The following is a 26,511-nucleotide window of genomic DNA, read 5'->3' on the forward strand; positions in this document are numbered from 1 at the left end:
GCAGTGGCACAAAGCACGGATAATTCTTGCATCAGAGCTGACTGTGAAGATGACAGATGTTTATTAGGGGTGATGGCACCTGGAACAGCAAGGTCTTTGCTTGCCAGCTTCCAGAATTTTTAAGGGATAGTTCTCAAGTGTGAATTCGTGGAGTTTTTATGGATCAAGAAGAAAAAAACATATGAGATGATTCATTTTCTAGCGCTTTCTTCTTGGCTTTGGTTGTGTTTGAAGCTCTGTTTTAAGTGAGAAAACATCATTATTTTTCCTGCTTGTATACATTTGTTAAAAAAAAAAAAAGATAAACTCCCTTTTCCTTCCGCTGTGTTTTTGGAAGCCTGTCAGTCTGCCTGTGTCTCAGGACTCAAACAGCAAACACTTAAATAATGCAATCTCAAGTTCTCAGTGAGAAGTGTTGTGGTTTCATTTCCAAACATGACCCAGCCGAGGCTTTTACTTACGCATGTGCAGATGGATTCATAATCCAGCTGCAAATAGATGATATTTACCCACTTCATGAGGACCTCTTAGAAAATAAATCTGGAATGTTGTGCCGGTTGAACATTACATGGATAAAAAAACTTCAGGCATCGACCTGTGGCTGATTGCGGGACACGATGTTACCCAGGATCTTTGCATCCAAAGCCAGTGGTGTGAATGAGGGGAGGAGGATGTCTCTCCTTCCTACTGCTCTTCTTTCTTCAAGCTCGAATCCATGCAGTCGGATTTCCCTGCCGTTTGTTACCGTGGGGTGACCTCTGCTGGGGAAAATACAGTCCAGCGCCCTTAACTCCTTGCAGCCCATGTGAAGTTTTCCTCTTCAAGAAGTTGCAGAAGCATGAGTCAGTCGAGCTGTTACATAAACTGAACTTACGTTGCTCATCATTAAGGAACGTTCTTAGTTGGAGTATTTGTTTTTTCCCCAATTAAGCTCTTTATCTGCTTTTTATATTACGTTTTCAACGCTTTATAAAAGATTACTGCTTTCGCTGGAGTTAAACTTAGCAAAGACTCTTATAATCTACTGTTTCTCCTCAGGAGAGCAAGATTCCTTCATATGGCAAATTTTCCAGTGTTTTGTCTAGCTTTTTGTGTTGTTCCAAGATACATGGGCTCCTATTGCTTCACTTCAGAAACTGTGCTGTGGGCCAAACTAGCTTGCTGTCCAGGAATGCTCTCTGATATTCAGCCTAAGCTTTCCTTGTTTAGTTTTATCCCATTATTTCTATTTACATCCTTGTATAACACGTTTGCTCTCCCTCCTTAGTGTTTACACCCTTCAGATATCTCTAGGCTGTTCTCATGTCCCCTACCTCCTCATTCATTACTGAGCCAAACTATAAATATTTAGCTCTTTTAATCTTTTCTCATAAATAAGTCCTTCCTGCCTTCCGAGAAACTGTGTTGATTTTTCTCTGAACTGCCTCCAGTTTGTCAATAACCTTTTTGGTGATGTAGGCCTTAGAATTGAATATAGCATTTCATATATGTATATATATATTACAGCATAAAACATGCTATAAACATATAGTTAAGACGACTAATGCACATTTCTAAATGTCCAAAATGCTTGGTATTGAGACAACATCCGAGCTAAGAATTCTTTCACAAATATTAAGGTTATTTGTGCCACATTCAGACCTGATGTGTGTATAAGTACAGGTGACATGTGGAAACTAGCTTAGAAAAAGGATTTCAGAACGCAGGAATGTTCGGTTTTTGGTACAGGATTACTGTTGCTTGCTGATTGTATTTCTGTTGTGGTCTGTGGGAGATTCTCGAGTCCTGCATACTCCATTTATATTGTTGGGTTTGTGGCTGGAAAGACTGCAAGTTTGCAAGCTGAATATGTTTATATTCTTAATACAAAGTTTAGATCATTTTCCAGAGAACTCATCTTTCCTTATCTTTCTACTTCAACTCTGTTTTTTTAACACATGTATTGTGTATATACTGCTTATATAAACCAAGGGTGTAGTAATTAGTGACATGGTAAATCTTGTATTTGTAGGGCTTTTGCATCTCTAGTCAGGTTTCCTAAGATACTTCATTATAAAAGCTTTGATGTTTGCCTTCTATATAGTTCTGAAGACCATTTTTTAATGGAAAGTAAGTAACCATTGTAGAATTAAACATATTCCAACTGTTTTTTTTTTTGGCAGAAGTTGTTTGTTCTCCAGTGCAGGATTTGCCTAGTGATACTGCTGGGGTCAGACAGGCAAGTTTCATGTTCTGTTCAGCAACTCTGCATTTTCCTGGGAATCCTGAAGAGGTTTTGGGGGCCTGTAGTGTCCATTTTGTGTTGAATGTTTCTAGGCCCCCGTGACTATGGTGCGTACAGAATTGTGGTGTGCTCTATGCTGGGATGGACAGGGAGAGGAAAAGAGGACAAGGAACCTGGAGAATCTGTGCAGTGTGATCTGGACTTTCCCATACAGGGTATTGTGATCAAAATCTGTGAAGCTTTTATATGGAGATGCTTATAATAATCAGCTAAGAGTGGTTTTATCTGCTGAATTTTAAAAATATTAGTGGATTTTTCTCTTTTTCCTGCACTGAAGATACGGCTCTAGCCTCTCACAAAAATGAAACCACAAGACGGATTTTTATAGGATATCTACATGTCCAGGGTTACAATATCTGTAATGGCTACACTGAAGAAATTAAGATTTGCTGTGATTCTCTACTGCCTAGCCAAGATACTTGTGATTTACACAGAAGTTAACAGCCAAATGTGATAAACCTGCAGATTCCTTGGTGGGCACTGGGCCACATCCCATGGACATCACCTCCCAGTGGGATCCTCTTGGTACACTTCTGAGGACTTGAGTACCATCCAAGGGATTCACACACACAGAATTCTTGACAAGAAAATGGCTTGTTTATGTGTGTAGCTGAGAAAGTCTCATTCTTCAGGTTGGGAGAGGTCTACTGTGTCCTAAATTATTTATTAGACTGGTTTTTAGTGTGAACAGCTGCCTTCTGAATTGGTTTATCTCAAGCAGAGGAATGTATAGAAGACAGACTGCCATATCCTTGCATATAATGTCAGTGTTTGTATGCCCTTGAGATCTTGTTGCCTCTCCTTTATTTAATTTACCACGTGGTCTTCTATTAATTCCCTAAAAAATTATAATGGTTTTAATTTATTGGCAAAGATAAACACCATGCTTCTTTTTTAAAAAAACCAAAACATATGAAATGTTAATTATGTAGCAGGGACATGAATGGTATAAACTGTACTGAATGTTAGAAGATGCTTAGCAACAAAGGTTTCCAAATATAGCAATTTATTATAAACTTATCCTTCTATGGCTGCCTGTAGCATTTCAAGAGGGTGAATATAAATATAGCTTGATTTCTTCAAGGAGTGGGTTCAGTCATATTGTTTACAGAGAAAGGAAGTCTTTGCTTTGTGACTCTCAGAATTTATCTGGAACATCCTTGTTCATTACACATCATTTCAGTGCGCTGATATAAAACACTTGGGCTGTGATAAGATAGCATCATGAGGAGAGGAAGAACAAATGGCCTTGTTTAAATAGCGGTCGCTCTGGCAGGAACACTGATTTGCTTCCAGTAAGGATGCTGTGAGCACTGAGACTTTGAGACTTCTGTGAAAGAGGCACTGGTGGCTTTGTTTTGCATCAGAAGTTTTTTAATTGCCTGGAAAAGGTATCACCCTGCTTAGCCTTTAGGATTAGAATGTTTTATTGGCTTGAGCTGTCGGTTACAAAAAAAATCTTAGAGAAATTAGAGATTGAGATGCATCTTTGGCCAGTAAGAATCAGCATTACTCTTCTGAATCTGTGAAGCCACTTTCCTGGGCGTGTGATCATGGACTGTTGTCTTGTGCTTATAATTTTGAGTCCTGTTGTTTGGAGATCTTGTCTGTGCTGTTCATTTGCCCCTTTAGTTACCCCTGCATTCTGGTGAATAATACAGGACGGAGAGGCTTTATGCTGTTTAATCCATAGCTCTGTGTATTGATGTTATCTGGATATTAGAACTGTAAAGGTGTGATTTATTTAGGAGCACGCTGTACTTGGCTTTTTGTTGGAGCTGAGAAACTTCCTGCTGTATCTTCGATGCCCCCAAAAGAAGAGTTTCTGCAACCCACTTGCATTAAAAGTAAGAATTAAAAAACAATATTCAGCTGAAGGACTGTCTCTTAGGATTTTTCTGCTTTTCCCTGTAATTGGCAGGGAAGTGAATTCCCCTGAAGCCTGGGAATGTCTCTTTGTTAGACCTGTGTAGGTTTTTTTCCCCCCAGCCCCTGCAGTTGTGGTTGCCTGGCCACCTGCAGGAAACATGAGCCGTGTGGGCTAATGTGATTAACAGTGAGGCTCTGTGCACCCCGAGGAGCAGCCCCCGACTGCTCTTTCAACCAGACAAACGCTGCCTTCACTCCGTGCCTTCCCAGCCTCCTATCTCCAATCGAGCTCTTCCTTTCAGCTCAGGCACAGCCCTGATGAAACAGCCCAGTGTTAGGGCATCAAGGATATCCTTCTTTTCTTTAAGCCATAAAGGTTCTGAGCCTTTCCCAGCGCTGTCTGGACCCGGGTTCTGCTGGGGGTGTGCAACAAACATAGATATTTTTCTTGGATTATACTGTTAAATGGAGGAATGTGGGCTTGAGATGCTGTTGAAAGTGCAGATTTTGACAAGATTCAGTTGATGACCAAGGCAATGGGATTGTTTATTTTGCAGGTTTTTGGTTGGCTTTCAAATTAAGTGACTGCAGTTACAGATTTGAAAAGGGAAGCGCTGCTTGACATGCTAAAATTATTTTATTCCTTTATGGAAAGTGACTGAAAATACCATGTCTGTGTTATTTATTTATTAGTAGCAGGGGCAAATATTGAAGCTATGCTGTTTGCAAACAATCTGCTATTGCATTGTGTGAGTACTGGTCCCCATGTGACACTCAAAATGAGGTGGGAAAGTCTGCTTGCCTTTTTGTGAAAAGGTCATGTAGAAAATGTGGGAGTTTGGGGAATATTAATAACATATCTGGTCAGATGGTCAATACAAAAAAAGAAAGCATTATGAAATTTTTGCAGAAAGGGCAGAATGTTGGGTTTTGAAATGCACTGAAAAGCACAGACGTGATACGAAAGTAAAGCTACAAATGAATTTTTGGACTGGGACAACTGAGTTTTCTGGCACTGTGTTCCATCACTCTTAATTTATGGTGTAAGTAGAGCAAGAAAAATCCAGTGTCCATCTTCAGTTCTCATGAGTGTTGAGTTGGTACTGTGTTCTGTGGTGTTTAAGTTGGGTCCCTGAAGCAGAGGGCGTTTCTGAACCAAAGCAAGTGGCTGAGCAGGTTAGGAGCAAACAGGCCCTGGCTTGCGCACACACACACAAACGGCAAAGCAATGTGGCTTTTTTGGCCCCTGTAACACATGTTTTGGGGTTGTTTCCTTGAGCAGCAGCTCAGAATGATGGCTTTTCTGCAGAGAAGTGGCTACATGTGGCTGCTGCCTCTCTGAAGCAATGCTGGTGCACACTGTGTTGGTTTTTGGTGTTATATATTTCTTTAAGAAAATCTTTGCCCCCTTTTTTTTTGTTTATTTTGTAATGGTACTTGATTTTTGTTTTAGCACGAGGAACGTTGCACTCACTGCAGTTGGGGCATGTGAACTTTCAGTTTTCATCATAACTAATTTTAAGTGGGTGTTTATCCAAAACTTGCAGCTAATTGGATGATGGGATTGCTGACTTCATGCACACAGTTGTGGGTTGAGTACTTAATAATCTGTTTAAATCACATCCCATTCTGCCTGCTGATATTTATATAAGCAGGAAATAGGGATTATTTTTCAGAAAAGTTGATCAATAACTAATATTTTAAATTAACCTTCTTGGCAGATAAGTCACCGTGTTCTTGCTTCTGCAGCTGGAGTGGTATGGAAGAAATGATATTATTCATGTGTGGCAGTGCAGTCAGCAGTAGGCATTTGTATGTAGAACGATTAGCTACTATTGGGGGACAGAGCTTAAACATTTTCAGGCAAAGTTTTCATAAGTCTCCTGACTTCAATTTTTAGCTGTATCCCTTGCCAACATTCCTAATTACAATTACACCGGGCAGTTAGCCATTAACTGTTGCTTCTTGTCTTTCTGCCCTTGCTGTTCTGATAGCCTGGCAGTCCTTATTTTTCTCCTCACACACGTGTGTGACCACCCTTAGGTACATTTATGTCTGGGAGCAGGCTAGGAACAGGCAGTCTGGTATTCCTTATTTCCCTCTGTTGTCACAGTGTTGGGATAAATGACGTGTGTGTGTACCTGATCTGTGGATAAACCATTTCCTCTGCGAAAGAAGTTCTGAAAGTGCAGTTCCTCCTTCCTTCCTTCCTTGCCCTCCCCGTCACACCTCTCAGCAGCTTTCAGGCAGCTCCACAGACATGTTCCAGCAAATGCCAGGGCTCCTGAGGAAGGACTATAAATCGTGGAAATAATCCCTGTAGTCGGTTAGTGCTCAGGTTAGCCCAGTAAATTTGCAATGTTATGGTTACAAGGGATTTAAGGGCATTATCTTTCCTGTGCAAACAGTGCATGAAAGTCCTTCAGGGATTTTTCCCATATAGCTCTGGCAGCTAAAGACAGATTGCAGAATATGGTTTTGAGAGCAAAAAGTTCTGCTTCCTGACTTTTTTTCCTAAATACAGTTTTATGTACAGGTTAAATTAAAATAAAGTTTAAAATACATTTATAAACTGACTTGAAATTATATGAAATGCTTTTTCTATGCATAAACCTGTTAAATTTTGAAGTGTATTATGTAAAGATCTGGAAGCAGAGGAAGATGCCCCCTCCAGTGCCACAAGAAAACTGGGATCTTACACATCTATGTGGTGAAGGATCACGTTGGATCTGACAGCTGACACAGGGAGATACAGTGTCTGTCTTCTGGGTTTGGCCAAAAGAATTTGGGAGGGAAATGCCAGGTTAGCAGAGAGAGAAGAAACTTTTCCTTTTGTAAACAATCTTACAAGAAGATAACAATTTCTTTGAAGCTACTTGAAAATTGTGGTATTTGGATTCTGGTAGAGTAAGTCCAGACAGGATGGATTTGCAAAAGGAACAGCTGACAGGCAGTAAAAGATACACGATTAACCATTTTGTTGGGCTCAGTTTATTTCCTCAAGCGTTGTGTATATATTCTGTTTTGGAAACCTAAACTATATATGTTGGTCATTCTGAGTGGCTGCTTCCTATTATGTACAGTGATGTGTAATTATACACAGACTCTGACAAATATAGCAGTGTCGTAGGGTCTATTTTTAGGCTCAGATATTTGTTATTATGACCTAATGTGCCAAAACTTAGCCAAGCTATGAGCAAGAAAATCTTACAGGCAAACAATGCTATCGACCTTGCGCATAGCCTGGTACCAAAGAAAGATCATCTGTACCAGGACAGGGCGTTCTGCAGGATTTTTCCTCTTCGTCCAGTTGGTTTCCTCTGTTCTAGACAGACAGGATGAGTTGGTGAGGTAGAACACACAGTTGCTGGGCTGGAACAAGATGTTTATTTTCCATTGTTTGTAATCATGCATGCCTTATGCTGCTTTTTTTTTTTTTTTTTTTTTTTTTACTTTCCTTTTTTGTTTTGTTTTGTTTGTTTGTTTAAACCAGGATTTTCCACTGCTGCTTCACTGAGGATCGGTGTTGTTCACTATCCTTTTGCTCAAAATATGTATCCTGTGCCTGTGTGAAATCCCACTGACCCTTCAGCAGGATAACTGCACTTCAGTCCTTCCTCCCCTCGTGCAGGACTGGAATAAAACAGGGAAAACCCAGTCACCCACTTCAGAGCCCCCTTCCAGGCTCTGCCAAAAGGATTACTGGTGCTCATTAACCCAGAGGAATGGAGTAACATCTGAAAAGCAGCAAGCAGAGCTGAAACAAATGCTGAGCTCAGAGTCAGTTCACAGCAGTGACATTATGCTCAGCCCAAAACATTCCCATGTGGAAGACACCCAGGAGGTGCCCGATGTTTTCAGAGGTGATCCTGTTTGTATCTGCGTTAGAACTTGTGCAGTGGTGAACGTGGCTTTGCTGTAGGGTTCCACTTCCTTTGCCTCTGCACTGCTTCTGGCAGCAGGGTTTGCATCCTACCTTGCATTTCCTTACATTAAATCCATCCTTCAGCGTCTCAAGACATGGATGTGTTTTCCTGCCTCTGGCAAGCCCCTGGCTGTATCCTTCTCCTGTTTCTGAGGCTCCCCCCCCCCCCCTCCCCTCTTGTTAGAGGTCAATCTGAAGTGCAGGAAAGAATGATTATGATAACAGGAGGAAACAGGAAGAATCATGCTTTCTTTTTCAATCTGTTTTTTATTATTGTTTTAATGTAAAACATTGTTTCAATTAAATGCTGACCTGTGCAGTGGCGTGTGCGTGCACATGCTGAAATGAATTCCGGCTTTGTTTGGAAAGCTGTGACCTCTTTATTCCTGTTCTGGATCAAGGCTGTTGCCTTTCAAACCCACTGCTGAGGACTGAAATTTCACTCATACTCCTTGTAGCTCTGGCAGTAACAAACCTTAGGAGCAGTGGTCTCCTTGGGCATTTTTATTTGCTGATCTTTCTCAGTTTTTAAAATAAGCATCCTTGGTTTTAAGATTTACTCACGTCAGGGTAAAAAAACCCAAAAAACTGTTACATTTAAAATGCATCAAATGAATGCTGGGGTACACTGGCACTTGGTGGAGCAGATAGGTATAGAAATAAGCAGATATCTTTATCATTTACTTGCTTTCTCTATGCCTTAATTTCATGTGATGTTATTTACTTGCAATTTTTTAAACTGGGAATCCCATGTGAATTGACTTCCCTGAAAGGAAATACAAGACTGGACCCCAATGCCCACTCCCACTCCACAAAATCTTTGCTGCAATGTCATTGGAATAATATGTTGAGTTCGTTATTTGTTTGGATATAAATTTTAAATCTGGGGGGTTAAATCTATGTTGTCTCATTTAAGTTTTTTGTTGTGGTTTGTTTTGGTTTTTTCCTTAAAATGAACTTCTTTGGAGGAAGGAAGAAGTGGGCAAGGAATAACATGAAATCTGCCTGAGTTGTTAAAATGAGTCAGTTACATTTCATACTTGTCCTCTGGTGACCAGATTTTCATTTTTCTCCTTGGCCTCATGGAATGTTTTTGTTTATGTATCTTATTAGTTTTGGATGTTCTGTGCAAGGGGAAACCTGAATTACAAACTTTTTTCTTTCTGCTATTGTATTAAGAGCCCGGGTATTGGATGCAGGTGCTCCGACTGTGCCGTAATTGGCACTTTATGGAGAGACAGCAGCTGTACTGCTTCACAGGGGACATATTATATCTCTTCACACGTTGTATATATCGTAGGAAATGCAGAATTCCTGTCATTGTCAGAAACTTTGCATGTCTGCATCTACCAGAGCCTCTGCAGAAAAAAAAAAAGACAACAATCTGATGAAAGTTAAAACCACCTCTATTTTCAGAAACGGCTCTTATCCCTTTTATTGTCCTTTCATGTAGCACTAATTGATGTTTTGGTTAAATATAGAAGAGACTTAACAAATGTTTGTCTTTTTATGGTCATGCAAGGTGGGCTGGTGTGGTATGAACTGCCTCATTTGTTTTGGAACACATGGCAACAGATACTGCGTATCTGGATGTGCGTATACCTGTATTTAAAATTATACTCATCACGTATTAATATACAAAAAAAAAAAAAAATTTAACATTTTCAGTCACAGGACAAGGTTGGAAGCAGAAGCAATAAAACTCTATATTATATTAGGCCTTAAAAGGGATAATTATACAGGGGAAACTGTCCTGCTTTTGGGTACATTGAGGGCTGCAGTTGCTCTCTGGGGAATGCCTGGGAGCTGCCAATGGTACCTCTCTGTCCTGCCTGAGGAGTATTGATGTGTGAGTAGGTGGGACTTGTGTGGCTTTTGAGGGATTGATTTATAGGAGGAGACTAGGAATTCGTATCAAGATTTATAGATACTGCATGTGAGTGATTTGTCCAAACAAAAGAGTGGGTAAAAGCTCTGCCTGCTTTTTAATAGTGTAATTGCTGAAGGGAACAAAGAACTGTTGAGTGTCACAGGGAATGTTTGTTTCATATCAAGAAAAATGCAGGTGTCTGGCATCTTGCTACATGGAAAAACAGGGTTCCAATGGAAGTTAAAACAATCTCATCAGGTTTTTTAAAAAAGTTTTGAAGATACTGTCCTGATAATAAGAGAAGTGGGCAAGGTTGTGGATTTCTTGTGAGCTAATTTAACATGTCCTTGAATGTTCATTGTCCTTCCTCTGTGGTTTAGAAATGTGTGCAGATCAGTGTATGGACACTTGGAGAGTTTGCCCTATAAACTTCATCTCTGGGAAAACAGCAATGAGGCTGTTTAGTTCTGTCTTTTGGAACAGATACAGCTTATGTTCTATCTGTGGTTGTTAAATCCCCTTTCTCATCCTCCCTCGTCAGAATTGTTTTGCCTGTTCTTTGACGCAGTTCAGGCCCAGCACTGAGACGCTCTTCTGAACATCATTTCCTTTCCAGTGCTGCAGTATGTCTGTGTGTGGTACACTCTGCCTGTGAGAACCAGGAGGAAGCCTACCTATTCCCATGTTTTTTTGTCCCGCTAGGTTTGTACGCCCTGCGGAGAGTGCTGGGGAAGAGGCCCGGCCTGTGGGACGCTGCGGTGGCTGGGTCAGTGATGATTGCTTTCAATGACTTCCTGCAGGGGATGAATGATGTCAGGCCCAGCGCCATGAGGGAGGTGGCAATTGATGTGCCAAAAGTAAGTTCTTTTGTGCAATGCTGTGGCAGCATTGTCAGGGCCACGTGAAGAGAGGATTTTTATGGAGTGGAAGCCTTAATTTAATGGTTAATGTTGTGCATCATCTTTCTGTTTGCCTGTTTGTTTATTTATAACTTTGAAGAACTGTTTGCAGAATGGTCTCTATCAGGAAGAGTTTGGAGAGCAGGATCATATCTCCTGATCTGTAGATTTTTATGCTGGGTGGGTTAATGGGGTAAAAATTTTCAGATGCATGTTCAAGGATGGTCTGGAGCAGCTGTGAAAGCTGGAGCCTTTTGGGAAGCAGACACAAACTAAAGCAGAAACCAGCTGTTAGCAGTTGTAACCAAAGTGTGTTGAAACAAAGCTGTGAAGAGTTTGCTCTAATTTTTATGTAAATGTGGTCTGAATGTCTGGCATTATATGGTTTTAAGTGAAGGCAGAATTCAATTATGTAGGCTGATTATCACTGCCAAACAGTCACCTGTCAGATGACTGTCATAATATGAACAGTTAATTTGGCTGTGGCAGGTTCATCTTCACCCTGCTCACTGCCCTCTTAATTACATATTATAATAGTTCAGTAGCAGACCCAACATAAATTGTGCTGGGGAACTGATCTGATTTAAGGCAGCTCTTGATCTATGTTAAGAAGATTGAGCAAAAGAATTTTTTGTTTAATCTGACTAAATCCTGATTCTGTGTGCAGTTGTGCTGGTGTTTCTCAGCAGCTCCCCAAGCCCTAGAAGAAAACATTTATGTTTCATTGCATGAAAATGAGTCATTTGGGAATTGGATTGCACAACTGTAGAGCCTTATTCCCAAACTTATAGGAATGGGAAATAAAATCCACGAACCGGATGCTGCACACAGCCAGCTCGGATGTCACACTTGGCTTGCTAAGAGTCCATGCTGTGCAGGGTGGAATTGCCTGGGCTGGCCCCAAACAGCTTTTCCTGGAAATGGTGTCATGGCACCAATATCCTCGAAGCTAAGTGGTTCTGCTGAGGGCCAGAGTTACTGATTCTTGCCTTGCTCGTTGTGCTTGCTGGCACATGGGCTCAGGTTGTCATCCCTGTGCTGTGCCTCTCAGGCACTCCAGCCCCTTTGGAGCCAGGTGGAATGCTGCCCAGCAGCACAACACAGGCAGGTAGAAGCAAGGTCTGGAGGTACAGCAGGAAATCTCTTCTCAGTCCAGGACAACCTGCTCCTCAGGCTTCTCTTTTCCACTAAACCATCCTGCCAGTGGCTTTCTTGATTGTCACTTGATTTTATTTGTTAAACACCCACTGAGTTATTGGAGTACTACTGGAATTCATTCATTTATTAACGTAGTGGAGATTGGTTTTGTGCTGACAGAGACTGCATTTCCACAAAGTAATGTGTATTCTCTGAAGATGTAGGGTAAATGTCAAGCTATCTGCTTGCTGCCTGGGGTGAGTTTCAAGTAGAATCTAAAGTACAGGGTGCAACAAATTTTGTGTCCTCCCGTATCACCTGCCAAAGGAAGGGAGTTTGGAACTAGATGATCTTTAGCGTCTATTCCATCTCAAAATATTCTGTGAATGCTGTAATCTAAAAAATCTTTGCTAAAAATAACTTCAAACACCAAATAAATTATAAGATGTGAGATTTTTTTTTCCCCAAAGAGAAGACAGGAATTTGAGCTACATTAGCAATACCAGCTTTTTAGGTATTTATTGCAGATACAGTACCCACTTGGCATTCACCCTTGCTGTGGATGGGACTTTTGGCCTATGTAGCTAATTACAAGTAAAACCATTGACATACATGAGATTTTTTTGATTTTTAGCTTTATTTTTCAGATGGTGGGGCTCTTTCATATTTCATTGCTTTGCAGTAGCCGTGTGCCAATCAAATGGCAAGACTTCAAGGAAACTTCCTGAACAAAGCCACAATTCCTTCCTCTTGTGTCTGAATTGTGTTGGCTGTGACCAAGGCAGACGTAAAATCCTTGCTGCCTTGTTCTGTGTGGCATCTTGCCTTCCATTTTACCAGAGCTTTCCTTGAACTTTGCTGTGTGTTACAACCTTTTTAGAAGGCTGCTTTTTCTGCATCAGGGATTTAGGAGAGAGGGGATGCACATTATAAATCAGGAAGTTAATATTGCAGTTCTTTGGAGAGTTGCACTGCAGTTGCCATTCCTCCCTCTCCTATGGGTCTTTTTGAAATGTTTTTGAGAGAGTGCTGTGGGTTTTGCTTGCCTCTTTCACTCCCTTTACTGTAATTCAACGCTCAGATTTGTGTCTTTGCAGCCAAAAGGTTCTGGACAAGACATCCTTTGCCTGTCTGCTTTATTTCTTTATTACTGGTTCTTAATAACCTCTGGGGAGCTGCTGCTCTGCATCATACTCTTAGCTCTGTTGACCTGGGGAGAGCTAAGGATTGCAGCAGTAATGAAATGTTGGTGTCATACACGCTGTAGCAGAGAGCTGGTTTTGTATGTGTGAGCCCAGCCCCAAGGCTAATCTTTAAAGCCATTTCCACAGTGACAGAACATCACACCTCATTGCTGGTGTTGCAAGACCCCTCCTTTGAGTTCCTGTGCAGGTGAGAGCAGTGTAACTATGGCTGGTGGACTGGTCCCCAGCCTCTCTCCCCACTCCCCCCCCCACTTATCTCTCTCCTTTTGAAACGAGAACAAATTTGTTCTGTTTAGAATTCACGTGTGAATTGTGAAAGTAGTGGTTTACTAGCTGTTTTTACTTTTAATACTCTTGCCACACCAATTCCACGCCTTGAACTGTCGGAATTTAGAACGTAACCGAAGTCAGAATGGGTCTCCAGATTGCTGAAAACAGCCTTCATCTAAGGTGGCCTTACTTCACCTTTTCTGTACAATTCTGTCACTTGTGCTGGTGTTAAATGACATGTAGTGGGTCTGAAAAATCACTTGAATGATGCCTGAATGATATTCAGTAGACTGAATATTTGCAGAGGGTAAATGACTGAATATTTAAGAGGATAAAAATAGCATTTAAGTGTTTTCTCCCTGGCTTTTTATGTGCAAGTAAAGTACTGCTAATAGAGCTTGCCTTCTGTTGCTGAAACTTCTAGGGAATTCATGATGGCCTGATTAATTTCAAGATGGTCGTGTTTGTCAAAGTCTTTGTCTAGATAGAAAGACATGATGATAGGAATGCCTGGTCTGTGCTTTGCCAGATTCCTGGCAAAGTAAGGATTGACACTGAAAAAAGGAGAACAAGCTTATGTTGTCTTCTTCTCTCAGAAAAAGTTGTCTAAGAATATCAAGATTTAGTTCTGTGCAGTTAAAAAAGCTCCTACACAGAATCAAGGGATGTAGGGGAAGGTAATAGATATTTTTAAACGAAATTTAAACCAAACTAGTTCATATATGACTCAGAAACACAAACTTTTGTTGTGTTTGCTCTCTGCTCTCTTTGTAATCTTCTTCTATGTCAAGGTCTGACAATCTAAGAGAAATTTTATTTGCTTTGAAATTTGCTTGGTCTTAAACAAAAGTGCTTGCACCACATCCAAATGCTCTTTTTCATCCACTTCAATAGCAGACTGGATTACATTTTTCAGGGACTGTCTACTTCTACTTTCCACTTCTTGTCCTGGCATCAGGAGAAAATAAGGACAAACCTTATTTATAAAAGGGTGAGACCAGATTTCAGCTCAGGGGAAAGGCAATGCCTTACCTCTCAGCAACACTTTGCTTGCTTTTCACATGTAACTCATTTTCCAGAGAGGAAGGATGATTTATGTGGAGCAAATATCTGGAAGAGTGTTTTAATGCAGAAGATCATTTGATTTAGGTGTGCCTTGACATGTTTAATACTTGAAGTGAATGGGAGTGGATGGTGACCAGAGGAAGAGCAAGCTGGGAGGATGTGGAGAAAAGTCTCAGGCTTGTTGACAGCCATGTAGGAAGAGGTGTGGCAGGTTTTAGATCTGCCTGCTTTTTTGGGTAGGATGTATCACATGCCTTTATGTATTCCTGACAAGCCTGTCTTGTGCTTCTTGTTTAACAAAGACTTTTTGAAGAAGTAACTCATGAAAAAAAACTTCATTAAAGAACTAGTACACATTCTACATAGCATTTTTGATTTGTTTACTTTTTTAATTGTTCTGTTCCATTGTCTGAATTCAGCAAAAATGCTCTGTTCTGCAGGTATCTTGGTCAGACATAGGAGGATTAGAAGATGTCAAGCTGAAGTTGAAACAGGCAGTTGAATGGCCTCTCAAACATCCAGAGTCCTTCATCCGAATGGGGATCCAGCCTCCCAAAGGTGTCCTGCTTTATGGACCTCCTGGGTGCTCAAAAACCATGATAGCAAAAGCTTTGGCTCATGAAAGTGGCCTCAACTTCTTGGCAGTGAAGGTAGGCCATTCAGACTCGCATTTTCTTAACTCCTGCATAACAATGGATGGTTTACCAATTTCCAGAGTTAAAATCCAGTGGCTCTCAGTGTTTCTGATCCCTCTACATGCTCCAGCAAACACCTTGTAAATATCAAGTAAGTTTGTGTTTTCTTGTATGCTGTTAAAAGAATTGTTATTTATTTTATCACAGCACAGATGTTGGATGGACCGGTAAGCTGTGGAGTGGCATCTTAAATGTTGGCAATGTTTAAAGTCTTTCTAAAAGTGGCAGCAGTATTTATACTGCAATTAAAGCAATGTAAGTGAGAAGTGACTCTGGATAGTGGATAGTAATAATTACTTGCGTGCATGGAAATATTGTCATCTAATCCCTTACATTCCTTTTCATTCCTCAGGACAGTCACTTCCTTTATCTCACTGTTCGTGTTTCATTACAGATTTTTCTTGTTCTATTTGCCTTTTTTTCTGGGAAAATAGTTCTATTTCCTCAGTTTTCAGAGAGCTTGCAAAATCAGTTATATCTTGAATGCTCTTGGATAAATGGGATATTCTCTCAGCGTTAAGAAACACTTGGTGTAGAAAAATTTTGGATTTTGTTGCCTATGAATCATTGTAATCGATCACTGTGGGTTGTATGGAAAACACATGAATGGAAGTTATTTAATAATAATACTGGGCTTCACTGCATAGGAAAGAAAAAAAAAGATAGCAGAGTGATTCCACATGGGGTAGTCTTGCAGCTGTGTCAGAATGTTAATGAAGTGCAAGAAAAAACATTTGTCTAAGTATTTTGAAAGTGTCTCCTCCTCAGCAGTAAGATCACGTCCCCTTCTCTGTTGACCATCTCTTTACTCACAAAGCCTCCTGTGTTGGTTTCTGCACAGCTTCCTCCTCCCATCCTTTCAGGCACACTGTAGCTGTGGATCCTCTCTGGGAGCAGAGGGTTGTGTTGACCCTGAAGCCAGCAGCCCTTCACTGCCCTGGTTCCCTGGGATTGCAGGCAGCCCTCTGGGTCACGGTCACATCGACAAGGGCAGCCTTGGAAACCTCAGCCCTTAAGAAACACTACCTTTACTGCCTCTTCCATAATGACAAAGTAGTTCTTTGTGCTCCAGAGTTAGTGGTAAACAAGGTAACCTTTTCCTCTGCCTCAGCTTAAAAGAAAACATTCCTCTTTGTCTCACCCTAAGCACTGGTGCCTGGGAGGGTAGGGAAAAAGGGTGGCAGTCTGGAAAAAAAAAAAAGCCTGTTAAAAATGGATGGTGTTGCTGTCTTATATCCCTCAATCCTGGCACCATCAGACATTTTTACTGATGCAGTTAATATCCAGAAGTGAAGGGTGGCTCATGTTGACCATGAGGTATCCGAGGGTGCAGTGATGGGAAGTGCTGGTGTACAGTAAACGCAGCATTTTTCCGTGGTGGAGTTCTGCACGTGCAACATCCCCCATCATTGACAAGCTGCAGCAAAAGTGTCTGGTTCTTGGAAACTGCCTGTGATTCCCTCTTGGTTTAAATCCCCTGGCCTGGAACTGGTCAAATAGTCAATGTACAGATGTTTTGAGAAGCACATCTCTGGAGCATGTCCAACCCTGGACATGTTGACTCCAGGAAGGGAACATAGCCCATTTCTCTAACTTCACATTTGTTTCCTGGATGGAAAAAGGCAACATTTGTCATGTACTAAATGTGTTAAACATCGTCTGTAGCACTTTTTCAAGCACAACAGGCATGAATTAATTTCCACTGCAAGTATTCCTGCAGTAAATCCAAAGTAGATGAATATCTACTGGGTTTTGGTTTGTTTTGTTGGGGTTTTTTTGAGAGGGGATTTTTCTTTTCTTGCTTACAGCCCTATTAATTTTCCCATTTGCTACATTATGTCTTGGATGTCTGTGCCTGGAACTGACATCAGGCATTCTGAAATGAAAGTGTGATCCTTGATGATTTACTTTTCAGACTTTAATTTTCCTTCCAGTCTCTCTCACATAAGTAATTCTGATGAAAAGTGTTGGCTGTCCAGCTTGTAGGTACTCTTTTGGGATAGTGGAGAGGGCAGAGGTTCTTGGGCCCTTCTGGAGCAGGGGCTGCAGGCAGGAGGCACAGCTCTAGCTGTGGGAGCCTGCTCTGGATGCTGCCTCTCCCTTTGTCTGTGAAGCCTGAGAGAAAATCAATGCTGTTGCATGCAGTGCTTGCTCGGTCCAGTGATTTTTTGGAAGGCTGGACCTATTGTGTCTGCACGCTGCATTTAAGAGCCATGTGCACAGTAAGTCTCAGCTCCCACCAGTGCTGGATGTACTGTCCTTGTCTGAGCTGGCTGTCCTGCCTCAGTGCAGCAGGTATCGCCCCTGCCCCAGCTTGCCTCTAGGAAGGCTTTGTTTGCCACATGTGTCTGTGCAGTTTGGACAGCTGACTCTGTTCAGTCAGACGTTTCAGCTGGGTTATGAGCAAACTGTTCAAATGTGACCTTTCCATCAGTCTTGGGCATGGGGAGCTGTCACAAGGCAGCCTCTGGCCCACGTCTGACTGGCCTCTCGTGAGGTTTGGGAGATGGGCTGAGTCTCGATGTCATTTCTGGGCAGAGGAGCTGAAGAAAATAACGTGATAACAGATGTTTGACGTTGCATCCTGTTCTCTCCTGAAATCTATTGTGAGGTTTGAATGGTTAGTGTTACAATGAATGTGGCCCTTTTGTAAACATGCTCTTTGATACTTGGCCAAAAACTTTTTATAGCTGTATTTTCACCGAGATTGGTGACCTTTTGCTTTTCCAGAGCAAAGCAGCTTGTTGGTTGGTTTGTTTTACAAAGCAATCTTGCATATAATTCCTAGGGGGAATAGTTTATTTTTGTTCCTTCTCTTGACTTTCTTTGTCTCTAATACAATGTATCTGCTAAATTTACTGGGGAGGAGGTTGTCAACTGCTTTCCAGAGGATGGCTCTTCCTGCTTGTTCCAGCCAACTCCTTTTTCTAAATCTCTTGTAGCATTGAGGCTTTTCAGGGTTTTAGTGGTCATCTGGATTATTCTCCCCTCCAAATCTCTGTTACTGAAAGGCAACTGAATTGTTCTCAGCTGCTTGGAGATTTTTCAGTGTTTTGCAGTCATGGATACAAGCGAGTCTAAGACTGCATGAAGGAATGGATTAGGATATTTTTTTTTTCATTCTTCACCATTGAGCATCAGTCTTGACTTATCAATAGCTTTTGATCTGATTCACTGCTTATTTCAGTCAACCTTCTCTGCACTTTTGTCCTTCACAGTCCTCTTGTGTTTGTCCCAGAGTTTATGATGTTCTTCTGAAATGTGTTTTATGCATTTTTTGTGCTAGTAAGAAAAACCTCTTGTGTACAGGTATTGGACCTATCCATATGAATATGATGGGGATATAATTTTCACCTTCTTCCAGGCTGATGACACATTGCTGTTATGTACAACCTGTGTCTCTGATATTTTGGTTTAGATGTCATCTAGCTTTCTGAAACTGAACATGAAGGAAATTAAATCCTTTGTCACTGTGTTCCCTCTTTTGGCTATTTATGTGGTAGGTATTTCTGTGGACTGTTTCGACAGTTCCTGCAATTAGGGTCAGCTTTGACTAGCTGTTGTTTTGAGCTATATTTTTGTGAGACCAGTAGGATTTTTGTGGTCATATTAGATTTTTGGAAGAAACTCACTTATCTTGCTCTATGGCATAGAAAATTATCTCTGCATTTGTCTTGCATCTTAGTTTATTTAGATGTGTTATGACTGTGCTTTTGGATTTTAAGTTTCTTAGTTTATTTTAGGAAATTCTGTGTCATTATGTTGTGCTAAGAATCAAATGAGTATTACTTTTCCTTACAGATTTTCTGTTGCTTTTCTAGAAGCAGTGGCAGAGACTCCATGTAGAATTTTTTTCCCCCTCCTATTATTATGCTATTTAGGCCATTAACTTTACTACCAAATAAGAGAACCATTAAGCTTTTTTTGATTTTAACCTATTTCAAAATGAATATTGGAGTCTGCTCTTGAGCTGTCAAGCTGAGAGGCACCATCAGGGTACCCATCCAGATAAGCTCTGTCACTCAGCTGTGATGGTCTGATCCATTGGGACCTACCTGGAGTTCTGTTTTCTGTCCAGCAAACAGATTACCTGTGTTTATAAGATATATAGCAAGAAAAACTATGTACCTTCTATATGCTTGTGAAGTTTTGAGAAACATATTTTTCCTCTTGCTGCTTAGTGCTTTTTAACGTTTGTCTGTTTAAAATCAACACCAAGGCAAAACCTCACTTAGGGGTAGTGATGAAAAACAGCTTAAATTTTAAAAAGTTAAATACCTTGCAGTTCAGCTAAGTGAGACACATAATTGCTGTAAACAGGATGAAGCAATACTTGGAAAAAAACCTCACCACACAAAACAAAGAAAACCAAACCCACCTGTGACAGTAAGGAATGTTTCAGGATGCCAGCACTGAGCAAACCACTGGTACAGATGATGTGAACTATACTGTTTTAAACTTTAATTTGAAACATTGATTAGGACATCCAACTACAGCATGACTTTAAAAAAAAAAAAAAAATTGAAAAAAAAGGAGAAAATATTCCTGACCTTTTATTTGCTGTTACTTAAGGGCTGGGACTGAAGGAATCTTTTCTTTTTTTCAATTACCAGTAATTACCAAAATATACACTGTTCCCAGGGCTCTGACTTCGCCTTGGCTTGGTTTAGCTTCCTCTATCACCCAGCCGATGCTTTTGTACCACTCCCCGTGCTTGACATGTGCTTAAGCTTAGTTTGTCATCTGGGTCAATTATGTCAAAATATTTTCCAATTCAAGTTTCCTCTGCTTTTCCCTTCAGCTCTAGGCTGTGGCAGCTCCAACAGATTAATGAGGCTTGGAAAGGTCGACTGCTTTGCTTTGTGAAGAACTGTCACTGAGTTTTGGGGGAGATAGCTTAGCTTTTTGATGGGGATTTCAGTGAGCAGAAGCCTGAAATAAGGAAGCTTGGTGACTGTGAGTAGTTATAAGCAAGGCATTTAGGATGAAAAATGCAGAAGCATTGTGGTTTCATGAGAAATTTTGGCGAACGTTTGATAAAATTTCTAAAAAGACCCACAGTAACACATTTACAGCAACTTGTTAGTTAATTAGCAGATAGTAAAAATAGCTCTATTTGAAAAATTTGACATTTTTTACAAGGGATAACAAGTTGAGACGCTTTGGTGAGCTCTTTTAATCCTGAAGCTCTCGGCATATTTTACTCAACTAAAGGTAAAAAAATCATTCATCCATTCTTATCATAAGCTTACCAAAAGTGAATATGCAGGCAGAAAATGGTTAAATGTAATCCCCATCTCTGTTTCTTTGTCCCTTCTCAATTACTTTGCAAATTTAGTTTTTATTAGCACTTAGTTTCTCTCTCTCTCTTCAAGTTTACAGTGGAGGAATGTAGTTTTGCTTGAGGTGTGAAGTCTCAGCAAATAGGTTTTGCAGCAGGGGTGGCTCGTTTTGTGTGGTTTTGCTGTGTGATTTTGGATCCTGCATGGATCCTGCCCTGATGATGCTAAAGGCACTCCGAGGGCACTGGTGCATGCAGTGAGTGTAATTCAATGTTTCCAGTCAGTTCATTCTGCAGTGCAAATCCTGGCTTCTGTCCTGTGTAAAGAAGCCTCAGAAGAGTGTAGCTGGAATTTGCTGGTCAAGGCAAATGGCAAACAAGTCTCTGAGGCATGGCAATAAAGAAAATCAGATATTATAGTTACCTTTGCGGTCTAACCATGCTATTTGTTGCAGCTTCACTGCAGGGATTGGGGATGACAGGGTTTTGCCAGTTTGCACCCTGAAATACTTTGGGAGCCCACAAGCACCTGCTGAAATTGAAGCTTTTTGAACCCCAGACAGGTGTCAACAAGTTTTTAAGGTCCTCTGGAATGCAGGGCAGAGGGAGAGGAAGTGATTAAAGTAGTGCATGGTGCTCAGCCTGGGGTTTCCTTGTGCTGAGAAGCTGGGAGTGATGCAGATTAAATCTTTAAGCAGCCCTGAAAGAGAAAAGGCAGGCTTTATTCTTAACAAGCAAATAGAATGCATTTTCTGAGCAAATATTTTTCTATGCAGCGCAACAAATTACCAAATCACACATGCATGGCCTCTGCCTTAGAAAGAGCCTTACTGTTAAAATAAAGGAAGTCTCAGTGTTTATCTTGTTAACTCGCTTCCCTGCAGCCACCCTGAGTCATGTGCTGCTTTGCTTGGACTGTGGGAGGGATGGAACAGCATTTTGCCATGGAGATCACAGTGCCAAAAGACTCAATAACTGATTTCTGAGTCTCTTCAGTGCTGTTAGAGTAGACCATAAAGCTGAGAGAATTGGGATTGAACAATCTGGAAAAGAGAAGGCTCTCCAGTCATTAGGTCATTAGCAGTGACCTAATTGTGGCTTTCCAGAACCTATACAGAGCCTACAAGAAAGGTGGAGAGAGGCTTTTTTGAAGAGCATGTAGTGACAGGATAGAGGGGAATGGTTTTTAATTGGAACAGAGTACATTTAGTTTAGAAAGATTAGGAAAAATTCTGTACTGTAAAGGTGATGAGGGAGTGGCACAGGTTGCCCAGAGAAGTTGTGGGTCACCCATCCCTGGAGTTCTTCAAGGCCATGCTGGATGAGGCTCTGAGCAGCCTGGCCTGGTGGAAGGTGTGTGTCCCTGCTCATGGCATGCAGGTTGGAATGAAATGATCTTTAAGGACTCTTCCAACCCAGGCCATTCTGTGATTCCATGACTCTATCTCACCTTCAGTGTCAAAACTGTAAAGAATTAAAAAAAGATGCTGATTTTAACACTGTGAAGGGTGTAGTGGTGGGGTGGGATCAAACATTGCTCCTCTGAGCTGGATGTCTAAGCTTCTCCTGCAGTCGTAAGAGAAATTAAGCACATGGCACCTGAGCAGTGAATGTCTGTCTGCCCAAAGTGTGGGCACTGAACATTGCCCTGGTAACACATTGTGAACAGCTGAAAAATAATTTTGACACATCTGTCTTTTTTTTTTGTTGTTCTTCTTTTCTGAGATTCACAATACAGAGCTCAGTTTCTAGAGCCATCATTTGAAATTAAATATTAATTATGACTGATACTTCAATGTCTGATCATTTCTGCTTTGAATACAGCAAAGAAGGAATTGTGCATTATCTTGTAGTAATAATCTATTGGATGTGATATAAACTCTCTAGTTGGATTTTTAGAACACAGGAATTGTACTCTGTGGATAACACAGTTTAATGTGTCTGTGTAAGAGCCCAGAACCTGTATGTGAGGTTATCATGGTATTTCTGAAGTGTCTAGACTGAACTGTGTGCTGGAGATGTCTGGAGCTATGCCCATGTGACTCAGAAAGCCTAAGTGCATAACTTGCCTGATTGTCAAAAGAGTAAAAAATATGGAAGAGAAGTCACTGATTAAATTTCCTACCCAAGTGGTGGAAAAAATCTGCAAGTGGTCTTAAGTCCTGCTCAGAAAAATGACTGATACTCTCTAACTTCAGGGATAGCAGATGTCCCTCTTGCAGTTTAAAAATGCTTTGAGAACTTCTGTCAAAACCATATGGGCACAAGCTTATCTCATGTTACTGCATGTAGCAGGGGTTTTATCTTCTGTGCAGGTAATCTTTCAAGAATAGATTCTGATAATATTTTAAATGTAAGGAATTTTTGGTTTTTATGGAAATAAAAAATAAATTAAGAGTCATCCAGTCCAGACCATAAGCAAGTACAAGGTTTCATGATATACGGGAAAGATCCTGTAAGTGAGGGTGGAATAGTCTTTAAGCAGAGCATGCCTGGAAACTCTCTCTACTTTGAGGCTGAATAAAGAAACCTCAGCAGTATCCAGTGGGCCTGAATTAGATTTTTTACTGTCAGTCTGGACTTTAGCTCACAGATGCTTATATGCATGGCTAAGCTACAACTACTTCTGCCAATTTTCTGCTCCAAATCTTTTACTGGTTTTGGAGTCTCTGTGCAAATGACCACAAGAAACAGGTTTTATTTCTTCATGTCTGTTTGTATGGAAGATTACTTGTTGCAGATGAGAACAGAGCTGTGCAGCATTAAACTGAGCTATTTTTTACTAGCACCTCTTGGTCAGTCTATCAACAGCTATAAAAAGCTTTTAAGAGCATCCTTATCCTCACCCCTTGGCCAGAAATGATCTTTCAACAAATGTCAGCTTGCTAAGTCAAGCTCATGTCATTTGATTTTTAAAGCATTTAGAAAAGCATTGAAAAATAAAAAAACTCTCCTGGTGTTCCTTCAGTAGCCTCCAAAAAAAGTCTGCTAAAGATGAGCTTTGTAAAAATGAGAAGCTGTGTCAGCTGCCAGCAGGTGACTTTGTGGTGGCCTGCAGACTGCCTGTCCTGCAGATTCATTTTTCAAGTAACAGCTGCCATCAGTCTGAGCTGAAGGACAGCACAGGTGCAGACAGGGTGAGGCAGAGGCTCAGCTCAGATGGGACCAGAGCTCACCCAGTTCATTTGCTATCTCCAGCTGCTTTGAACATTTCTAGTTTTTGTGTTGTGGTTTTCAGTGTTTGCATGTTTGAATTGTGCAGTAATTCAATCCGTGTTTCTCCTCTTCTGTGTGTGCTTTGTCTTACTTTGGAGCTTTTTCTTTTCATGGACAGTAAGGATTCTGAGCTGCTCACAATAAAAAACGTGACACTCAAATGCAGTTCTTGTATCTCTCAAGAAGGGTAAACTTGGAGACTTTCAAACCAACTTTCATGAAAATTCTCCACAAAGAGGCACTGGTCATTAAGATGTAGCAATCTTTCACCTAGGGTTGCAGCTTAATGAAGAGAAAACTGAGAAAAACTTCATGTTGAAGCTTACAGCAAAAAGTTGCATTCAAAAAAATTCTCTTTGAAACATTTTAAACAGTATTTATTGCTTTGATGTTACCTTCATCATATTTTAATGCTTAATTAAAAATAAAACTACAAGCATCTGAAATTATCTTGTACCTTAAAGCTCAAATAGAGTAGTTTTGGGTTTAAGTTTTGTTTTTGCTGAGACAGAAGAAAATGTCAGGCTGTTTGATGTTAGGTCATAGGAGTGGAGCACTCTGTTGGCACTGATGTGTGTGATGTTGGTTTCCATGGGAATACTGATGTGAACAAAGATTACTTATGGGAATCGGGGCATGAAAGAGAAGGTCCACAGGCTCCAAGGAAAAGTTAGTGAGAGAAATCTGTAATTGTGGGTAGAGTCTGCAGCGGTTTCTCATTGTAACAGAGAGCTGGATGGAAAGAGAGGACTCTGCTCTTGCTTCTTATGGATTTGTCAGAGCCATGCTGTTGGATTGCTCTTCTGTCCTGACATGATGAACAATGAGGGCATGGAGCAGCTGAGCTGCAGTCTGTCCCTCACTAAATGCTGCACGCTCCTCATGGGTGGTGTCAATAGCACCAAAAGACTCTGTGCTTCTCTCTCTCACCTTGTTTTTGGTGTTTCTCACCTTCTTTTTACCCTTCTGTCTTTCCTGTGTTCCTTGGTATTGTGTCTGTGTAATTCTGTTTCCACGCAAGTACCCACCAGACTCCAATTTTGCAGTCATTGGGGGCCTCCAGGTGACACTTCAGCTACCACAGCAGTTGCTTTAAGGGTAGATGTTGCTGAAAGAAAACAATGATAAATGTATAATTTACCTTTCCTACAGGCAAGGCACACATTGCTGGCCCTGTCAAGCCTTGTGGCTTCAGCCTGTGTGGTGTTCTAGGTCTGGCTGCTGCACTGTCTCACCTGGTCCTTTGGATAAAGGACAGCTCTTTGAAAAGAAAGAAATAAAAATGGTGTCTATGCCTGGATGCTTTGCTGATACCAGATAACCTGTGCTTTGCTTTTCAGAGGATGTATTTTTTAACCCCTGCTTAAGCACAGGTGTTTTCCAGTGTCAAGGTAAAAGTCAGTGCATTAACTGTTACTGCAGGAATGAAGATGAGCATGAGGAGGGGAGGCTGCAAAAACCAGTGTGCTGCGTTTTTAAAGTGATGACTCTCTGTTCCACCGATCTGGGAGCAAAGTCCAGATGGTCCCATTCAAAGAGGGCTTGTGACAGAGGCTCTGTCACTGCCAGTGCATAAATGTGTGTCTGTCACACATTTTTAATTGTGACACACCTGCTGTTAAAGCTGCTCTGGGCTGAGTGTTGCCTGAAGGCACCCACAGCTGGGAGGAGGTGGTTCAGCTTTCTGACTGTGAAGGAAGTTGTTTCTTCTGGGGAAATTACAGGGATACCTGTTGTTGCCTGGGAAATAGGTTGGAGCCACTGGCTCTTTTTGTTCAGGGCAGCAGATAATGATCCTTGTTTGTGGCTGCAGATCAATGCTGATGCAAACCGGGCTGAAATGAACAGCATGAAATGAGTCATTACCAAACCCAGGAGAAGCTGAGACCTATTAGGAAGCATGATTTAAGCAGCCTATCCTACAGGATACCTCAGAACAGAAAATACTCTGAGAATTTGCCATTGTTTTACTTTTTATAATTTTAAGAACTTGAACTTCAAGACTGGAATGCTGACCCTGTGGTCTCCAATCTGTTTCTGGTGGACAGGGCTGTGAGGAGAAGCAGGCACCACAGCAGCTGGCACTCATAATCCTGCTTGGCAGCCTCAGCAGAGGAGCAGGAATGTGCATGAGCTCAGCCACTGAGCAGCTTCCTCACTAGGGATGGGTTTCAGGTGTGCTGCTGTGGAGCTTCTTGCTTCACCTGCAGAGTGTCAAGTTCAAAGAAGTGCTGCTAAATATTGGTGTAAGTCACTGTTGTGGTGTTTGGTTAGACAGGATGCAGGTTGAGAGTGCAAGTAAATGCTTTACTGTGATTTGTCCTTCTGGCTGATTTGCAGCCCCTTGGTGTGCTGTTGTTGAGCACTTTCAAGAACCTCACAGTGTTTGGTTTTTATTGTTAATTCCATTTCTCATGAGGGTACTGGCAAAGTATTAGGATGAGAGGACTAACCAATTGCATAGGTACTAAAATAAATGGAGAAAGCTTGGTGCAGGTAGAGGGTAAGTAAAAATGCACTCATAAGACTTATAAATGACAAAATCTCAGAATTTTTTTGTAACGGCATGACCTGTGTAGCTCTGGCAGATTGTCTCAGTCATTTTGTGTGCAAATGTATCATGCATTTTCATTTTCTATTTTGCAGGGGCCTGAGTTGATGAATAAATACGTTGGTGAGTCTGAGCGAGCAGTGAGAGAGGTGAGAAAGGGCAAGCTGTGGATAACGTTAGATAATAAGCTTCCTTGGCTTTCAAATTCTTCTCTGCTTATGCTTATTAAGCTTTCTGAAAAACT

General features: G+C 41.1%; 1 protein-coding gene across 3 annotated transcripts in view; it reads left to right on the top strand.

The window, feature by feature from the left end:
• The window catches only part of AFG2A (AFG2 AAA ATPase homolog A), a 166,258-nt gene that overhangs the window by 10,115 nt on the left and 129,632 nt on the right, over positions 1-26,511 (top strand). For all 3 annotated transcript variants that reach the window (XM_058837466.1, XM_058837464.1, XM_058837465.1), the window contains exons 10-12: positions 10,651-10,805; positions 14,965-15,174; positions 26,363-26,416. In XM_058837466.1, the coding sequence (XP_058693449.1) occupies positions 10,651-10,805; positions 14,965-15,174; positions 26,363-26,416 (419 nt within the window). The remainder of the gene's footprint in view (positions 1-10,650; positions 10,806-14,964; positions 15,175-26,362; positions 26,417-26,511) is intronic.

This window comes from Poecile atricapillus, chromosome 4 (assembly GCF_030490865.1).
Source record: "Poecile atricapillus isolate bPoeAtr1 chromosome 4, bPoeAtr1.hap1, whole genome shotgun sequence".
Classification (NCBI taxonomy): Eukaryota; Metazoa; Chordata; class Aves; order Passeriformes; family Paridae; genus Poecile; species Poecile atricapillus.